At 35.7% G+C, this 8,573-nt stretch overlaps 1 protein-coding gene across 1 annotated transcript in view; it reads right to left on the bottom strand.

The window, feature by feature from the left end:
* Positions 1–230: 230 nt before the first annotated feature.
* The window catches only part of LOC140160375 (acid-sensing ion channel 1C-like), a 31,543-nt gene continuing 23,200 nt past the window's right edge, over positions 231–8,573 (bottom strand). Inside the window, exons 3-9 of the mRNA XM_072183618.1 lie at positions 7,164–7,307; positions 4,752–4,898; positions 3,795–3,934; positions 3,215–3,279; positions 1,813–1,966; positions 824–915; positions 231–553 (exon numbers count right to left, since the gene is read on the bottom strand). Of these exons, the coding sequence (XP_072039719.1) occupies positions 357–553; positions 824–915; positions 1,813–1,966; positions 3,215–3,279; positions 3,795–3,934; positions 4,752–4,898; positions 7,164–7,307 (939 nt within the window). The 3' untranslated portion in view covers positions 231–356. The remainder of the gene's footprint in view (positions 554–823; positions 916–1,812; positions 1,967–3,214; positions 3,280–3,794; positions 3,935–4,751; positions 4,899–7,163; positions 7,308–8,573) is intronic.

Genomic DNA, 8,573 nt, shown 5'->3' with positions numbered 1-8,573 from the left:
TAACCGAAGGCTGGGCTAATCCTACAAGCCTGGCCCACAGGCTAACGAAGCCTCGAAACTATTGTAGCCGTGCTTCGGGAAAAGCGTTTTCAGTTAAGCCTGGTCTTACGACCTCTTAAGTCTTGAAGTTAGACAGGCCAACTGCTAAGCCACTCGTCGAGAAATTCGCTTTTAAAGACATAGCAGGATGTATCAAAATGATTGGTACCTATAAATTTGAAAATGAAAGCCTGCTTCCAAAATGGCTGTATTCTATACCAGTAAGGTTGTATTTTGTTGTGGCAGTCTTCAACATAATCAATGAAAACCGATAGGTAACAATAATTTAGATACTGTGGCCTTTATTTGGAATGTTCTTAATAAAGTTGCATTGGATTATCCAGACCCTGTTGTTGCGTGTTTTCTCCTGTAGTTGATTTGACATCTTCCTTTGATACCCGTTTCTTTTCGGCACTACAAAGACCACAACACTTGAGCAATACGTAATCTATTATTTCTGCGAATGTAAGAATACTGCCTCCCAAAAATAATCCCACGTTTCCTCCAATATTACCTGTCAACAATGGAGAGAAATGATCAAATGAGCGAGATTAACAACACGAGTAAATGCAGCTCAAGTGCTAATGGCATGGGAGTTTAATGTGATTAAAATGAATAGAACATTGGTTCTGGAAATTGTTTTCATGTAATATTGCTATGAGTAACATCGCAAAATATAGGTCGTGTTCAATACGTGTGAATTGTGTGGGTTAACCATTTAAAATATACGATTTATAGCTACTTTGTATTTTATCGAGAACATTGGATAATAGCTAATGCATACTTATCAAGGTTGAAACCGTCATTGCTTTATTCTCTTTAAAAGACTGGAAATTGAGCGCTTCGTAGAAAATATCTATTACAACAAAATTCATTCTGAAAGAGAAAATGATAAAAAAACATATTACTTGATTGCGTTACACTGACAGGTAACCCAAAAAATTAGATGTCCCCCCCCCCAAAAAAAAGAAATGCTTGAAAGTTATTTTTTCTCTGCCAAAATTCCCCCACTCACGTGTAAAGGGGTACTGTTTTGTTTGGCGAGTCAAAAGGGGGGGGGGGAGAGTGGTTTTATTTTTTTTTAATTCACCCTACGCATAATTATTGTACAGCCCCTGTATGAGGGCAATCACGCATAAAAGTTATAAAACCTGCCCTTAGCCAAAGGGAGGAAATGACTGTTAAATAAACCCTCCCCAACTTGATACATTGCTTGACATAGCACATCACTAACAAACCTGTCACAATGTACTGGTATAACCATAGTCTTCGAGCAATTTTTTCCCTTTCCTTTATTTTGAAATGTTATTTGTTCAAACTATCTTTGATACCATGGAGTGTTCGTATAGACCCTCTAGATTACTGCTAGGGGGTAGTGGACTCCAATTGTAGGGTACGTTTTTCGGTAGAGGTCACGAAAGATCACACACAGGGGTAAACAACTGAAAATGCTTCGATCTTGTTAAAAAGACATATCAAATTACTCGCCTGGTGACGAGGATTAAGAAAATGTATAGTTTGTGCTATCTACGACCTATCGTTATTGAGTTATCCAACAAAAACATTCAGATGGCAATATAATGGCATTATTACTGATTAATATGTTGTACAAGAGGGTATCAAAAGTATTTGAAATCACCCCGAAGTGAGGGGCCAGAAACTTCATTTTGCTATTAATGTTAAGATCGACTTTCATGAGTTTCCGGATGAATATGATGTTAATGTAGTTCTGACAACATTGAGGTGTTTTTGTGGAAGGTCTTGCAAACTTACCGTTGATATTCAAGAGTTTCATTGAAATGCTGATATGCTTCATCGGCTACGCTTTGGCTGGGTACAGCTCCGTATGATATCGATGTTACATACTCTGTGTGATTGCATGCAACTGGACATTCGCATATCCCTAAAGAACCGGATTTAAACTCGCCTTAAATGACCATGTTTGTGAGAAGTATTATTGTCATTTTCCGTGAAGGAAAATACAAAAAAGAAAGAAAGACAAAACAACCAGAATTGATTAAACAACAATATTGAAATTAAAACCGCTGTCAAAATATTTCTTCAAGTGTTTGCCGTTACCTTCAAATGAATCATGCAAACTCACAAACCCACAAGCATGAGTAATTTTGTACTAATTTTTGAATCCAATGATAAACACATCGGAAGAGAACATGGCATGAGTATGCTTAAGCACTAATATAATGATTACCTATAAAACAAAAATATCCCTCAGTCTCACTATTCCAATCCCTCGCTCATTATACTCACTCACACACTCAACCCACCCCTCACTCATTTCCCCGCCGCTGTTGATTCATTTTCCCTCCAGCCGGACTTTTCGAAAATATCTTCCAGTTCGGCTGTGAAAATCTTAGGTGAAAATGTACTTCACGGCCTTCCTGTATCACTCCTCTCGCTATTCTCATCTCTTTGGCAACACCATAATGTATTCTGGCGGTGGCATCTTTATAATTATGTCCTACAGGATGCAGATGTAATTCTCACTTATTCCAATCTTTTTCATTACATTAACAACATTATGTGCAGTGGTCATCGCATAAAGATTAGCAACGAAAAAGACTGCTACTTATCGAAAAATCTGCACATAAGTGTGAATTCTTTGGACTAGTTTGATACAACTTCACAACATAATAAAGGAGATCCTTCTTAAAGGGGCACTTCGTGATCCACAGCCTGATCCCCCATTTTTCTCAAAAAAAGTTGAGATTTTTATATCACTGGAAACCTCTGGCTACATAATGTTTAAGTACAAAATATTTCTTGCAGATTAATTCGTTTTGCAAAGATATCGTGAAATTTGAATTTCGTTCTGGTGCACCAGAACGAAATTACAACATTGTCTATGGAACAGTGTAATACACATAATCATGCATATACTCGCAAACGCAAAATCGGAATCAACTGAAATTTTAGGAATAGGCATTTTTCGTGGATATGTACTGAAAAATGTCATAAAAAGAGGTTGCTAGGATCACGAAACACTCCTTTAAGAATCAATTTTTTAAGTCAATGCCCTGGTCCTTGGCTCCCATCAAGGCACCCAATATCAATGTGATCACGCTATTTTATCACGCTATGTGATGGGTGGGCGTATCCTTTTGAAATTCTGACTGTCTTAAACCACAGTTGGTATATCGGTCGGAAGAATACTTACTAAGCACATCTTTAACACAGGTTGCTGTTTGATATGGGGTACACACTTCGGCAATACCTGGATATCTATTATATAAGGGAATAATACAAATTATGGATGAGATCTGCATGATAGACTCATGACATTGGTTCAATATGTTCAATATCAATTATAACAATACTTGTGGTTCTTGTGATTATAAAACCAGGGACTGGACCAGTTTCCAGGCTTAAATGTTAGTCGCTCAGAAAGCTTGACTTTTCGGGGTCTCGCCTTCCAAGCGACTATTGCGACTGCACACCATATCTCAACAAGACGCCAATTGTTTCAGGTGATGGTCTATTTCTCATTTGTTTTTCTAATACATACCAGAGCTTGAATTCAGGTCCCAAACACGTGCCATAAAGTATTATATAATATATACATATATATAAATTATGTAATACAATTAAAACTGTCTTGGTAATGCAGGTTGCCATCAGCCCCAGCTCCAGGTGGAGTGATCTTCGAATTATTTTTGTCATTGAATTATATGGCTACAAAGGATGACCCCACGATTTATACATAAAAGTTGCTGTTCAAAGAAAATAAATCCACTTACCTAATAGGCCTACATTCACATTTCTCGAATATAAGTGTCAGCCTGCATTCGATAAAACATCCGCTTAGTGTGTATTTGTCGTAGTATTCAAGTGTTTTACTTCGGTTACATTTGCCCCATGGAGGCTCTAAGTTCATGAACTAAAATATTAAAATAATACAGGAGGAATCAATTCCAATTATGCGCCTTGAAAAGAAAACGCAAAATGCAAATACAGAAAGCAGTTGTAGCAAAAATTAAGGAAAGTGAGTTTTGATCAATGACTTAAATTAGTCCAGGCTGATGGCATTCTGCATTGTAGATGGTAAGTCATTCCATAACTTTGGAGCAGTCACTGAAAAGGCTCTATCCCCAGGACATTTCCTGGTGCGAGGAATGGTTAACACTCTCACTGGACCTAGCACTCATAGCATGTATGGAGCTCTTGGCCGTGAGACAGTTGGAAATGTACTGAGGGAAGAGCCCAAGGACTTGTACACAGGCGTGAGTGTCTTGAACTTGATTCTCTTATGAACTGCTAGCCAATGAAGATCTCTTAAAGAGGAAGCCCCGCCGGAGCAGTTCTTCTGGGGTGAACCAAACCGGCCTGGTTATCAAATTAATCAGTGACAATATTATCTCTGAATTTGACAATAGCATTAAAACATCAATTAGCACCTGTCAAATTAGCACCTGTCAAATTCAGAAGAACTGCTCTGATGGGACTTCCTCTTTAAGAGTGGGCTCACATGATCAGACTTGGGCTTGCGATATATCAACATTTGTTCTGCAATTTCTGTAGTCTGGAGAGATCTTTCTGTGTTATAGCCAAAGACTGTCTGAGCCGAAGAATAACTGAATTCCAATTTGCAAAATGACAAAATTTAAACATTTACATTTTAGTTCAGTAGCTTTAAGTACTAGTTTAGATTAGTTTAGTTTCAAGTAGTCCAGTCTCATATACACAATTATACATACCATTTCTTTCCTTATCGCCATGAATGCATAATATCCCGGTGGTACAGCTGAACCAAGTGAGTCCATAAGTGGTGGATCTGCCTGATCATGAACAAGAACCTTGAGACCTGCCTGGATGTTACCACTCAATGTTTCTGTATACTCATCCTGTAAGGATAAACAGAGTGTTCAGTTTTAAGTAAGATAAATGAATCGTTGCAGCCGTATGACCATTATTAGCTTTATAGGCCATAGCCTATTTGTTAGAAATGCAATTATACATTGGTTGATTTTCCCGTGTAAAACCTGTTTCACTTGGCACGTTCCGTATGATGTAGTTCTGAAACTTTATGATATCTTTGTAAGTAGGTCAACATGATTAAGCGAATTAGTTTTGAAACTTTCTATTTTGGGCAAAAAATGTCAAAAATTAAGGACTTCACTTAAATATTCATTACGCCTACGCTAGTCAAACACCGTTTAAACCAATCAATAATATTATTGCTGAAGAGGATAATAAGCTTCTACATAATTATGTCTATAGAATTCTTAATTATCTCTAGTCTTTGTTTGCTTTGGCTAAATCCTGTTCAAGTGATGGGTTACGAAGTATTGTATTTTTTCTAGGTATGTATAGCCAACAATTAACAATGAGAGGACATTCCTGAACCTCGTTGACTTGGGGATGATTTGAAATGACCGCCAACAAGGTGGGAAAAGAGACACGTGTAGAACCGAAAAGGTATACCATTAATTGTTGAAGTAGCAAAGTTCAACAAACCATAACCCCATAACCCTGGACATCTTCTGGACATCGTTTGAAGTCAAATGTATTTTAAAGCTTATGATATATATTTTCTTAACACGAAATAAAACAAAATTGAAGTTGCGAAATTTACGGCTCATTCGTGGTGTACGGTCACATATTCGCTATTTAGCCGTCCGCAAAAGAGTAACAATTATTATCCCCTTCGTACATACTGTGTACAATTGTACACATGGACTTCTATTGCTCCCTGTATACCAGGGGAAGCCTATTACTGCAATCAAACACCATGTGCACAATTGTGTATTCATATGCTATCGCCTAACTGAATGTCACTTTTCATAATCTAAGAGGGCATCACCCACTACAGCACGTTGCCAGAAGACAGGTACTTTCCCTTTTTGATTTTATATGAAATATCATTGCGGACAGGCTAAATTCTAGTCAGGGGGTTAGTGTAAGACCTGTAGAAAACATGGAACACTATTTTGATCAAATGCTTCAAACATATGTGGTGTAGATTTTTTTTAAAATGGTGTGTACAATTGTACAAAGTGTGTCTCACCTTGTAAATATATTGTGTTCAGTTGTACACAGTGTGACTAATCTTATCAATATATAGGAGTTATTTAGTATACTTTGTACATCATTATAAGTAGTTATAACTCTTTTGTTAATGCTTCCATTCAATTTATAATTTGCTCTGGATACATTTTTTGGCAAAACCACTCTGTAGGCCTATTATTACAGAGGTAACTGGTCGGTGATGTGCCCGAAAATGGATCGTGTAGGGTGGAGTAACAAAATTAGTCTCAGAAATCAAGTTTATTAAGGGTGATGTCTTTCTCGGTCTCTCCAAAGACAAGAACTGTTTATTAGCATTTTATACCAAATTAGTGACAGTTAAGAGCCTACAGATACGGACGTATGAAGACAACAGAAAAAAGAAACAAAGGGTTGAAGTTAGTTTGTTGCTTCACACATGTTACCAAGTTTTACTGCCATTACTTAGTCATAATGCAAATAAAATCCAAAAAATCATTGTAAACGTCGTCACTAAGTCACAATGTGTACAATTGTACACATGCCCTAATTTGCATAATTGATGAGGTAAAACGATACTGTTAAAAACATCGGTATTTATGCAAGCGACATTTCTAATATGTAAAATGCATTGAAAATTGCCGGCTAAAGAGTGCATAAATTAAAATCGCGAAGAGTAATAGTAACAATAACTATCTACATTCCAAGCGGAAACGCTTTTCAAAAACATACCACCTTTTTTCGGGCAATCGCTGAAACCGAAATATGAAATTCCAGGCCATCTGTAAAAAAGTGCGTGGGCGGAAATGACCATGAACTTGGGTCACCGAAACAAATGTTTATATTGGTGTCAGGCCTTTCATAGTGATACAATAATTAGCCCCCAATATTGGCTTTCATTTGAACCGTTATTTGTTAAACTGCGATTTTTACTTTTTGAGAAATCAATGAACGTATCAAAAAACTTTTCGCAACTCGATTTTAAATTGCCCGTACCGTTAACAGAAAACGCTTATTTCAAAGAAGATAATGCTTCACAATAAGATCATCTTTACAAAAGACAAATCTTTTCTTTACAAATGTTTATTGTATCAGTAGATATTGTTAATATTAACTTTTCCTACCTGTTGGATATTTATGATCAATTTCAAACCATTTTCAGAGCCAGGTTGGTCTTCTGTTAAGATGGGTAAATCATTACCACGGTTGTCCTTCCCACTATTGAACGTCCAACAGTTCCCATAAGACGTAAAAACATGAGTGAAGTTCTGCCATAAAGAGAAAAATAGTCTCTTAGAATGTTATAAACAATAAACTCTATTATTAGGTGACCATTCCTATGAATATTATTCGATTAAGTTAATGTCGGAAGTTTGGGTCTGAAGGATGAGGGAAATTATGGGGCATCTCTTGAAATCAACTTGCTTTTTGAAAGTGATGTTGAAATAATTGATGTATGTTTTCTTTAATAGCATTTGTCAATTTATTCAGTTACAACTTTGGAACAGGAATACATATTACACAGTACACAATGGTATCGGAAGCTAAATACTGAAAATTATTTTGAGCAATTCCCACAAAAAACCTGAGCCAATGAACACGATGAATTGGGAATCTTGAATGACGTGTTTTTTAATAGATTTTGTTGTTGTTGTTTATTATTGTTGTTGTTTATTATTATTGTTGTTGTTGTTGTTGTTGTTGTTGTTGTTGTTGTTGTTGTTATTATTATTATTATTATTATTATGGTATTATTGTTATTATTATTATTATTATTATTATTATTATTATTATTATTATTATTATTATTATTATTATTATTATTATTATTATCATTTTTGTTTCTATTATTATAATTCCAGCAAGCAATCTACATATATATTTAAAAGACATGTTATGTTTGTAGTTATTTGTTTTTGTTATACTTTATACACATTTCAACTCTGACTGTGTACCTGGGTCTCTATTATTTTGTGCGACACTTGGGCCTATTTATTTACTTTAAAGGGCAGATCTATTGCAAAAACAAGTTTAACTCCATTCGAAGATAATAATTATTACATTATAAGTTGACACTCGTTGCAATTTTTTTATTCGTATTTCTCCTGAAAAAAGAGAAATTGTGTTTGTAAATTCTGCCTCGTACACCAATTTACGGTCCTTCCCCCTGTTCGAAGCAAATTGATTTCCATGGCAGGAGACTGGTGACGTCACAGTAAATGAAGAGTCATGTTACATACACATGACCTCTGGATATGAGCTCTTTTGACATTCAGTCATGTATATAATATGCGACCTTGTTCCACGATAAATCGGGAATGTTGGAACAAAAGGCCATTCAAATTGTTTATTTGCATAATAAATACAATATGGGTATACATCACGCTCAAATTCTAAAATTGCACGGTAAAATTGGTCTAAAATATTTTTTATTGTTTAGTCCAAATATTTCCTAATATATAAAAAAGAAGCGGCTGATTTTATACATATGTTTAAAAACCGTTAAATTTGTAACACTTGATTAGACTTGAGGA

Source organism: Amphiura filiformis, chromosome 9 (assembly GCF_039555335.1).
Source record: "Amphiura filiformis chromosome 9, Afil_fr2py, whole genome shotgun sequence".
NCBI classification, from domain to species: Eukaryota; Metazoa; Echinodermata; class Ophiuroidea; order Amphilepidida; family Amphiuridae; genus Amphiura; species Amphiura filiformis.
This window is presented reverse-complemented; position numbering and strand designations above follow the sequence as displayed.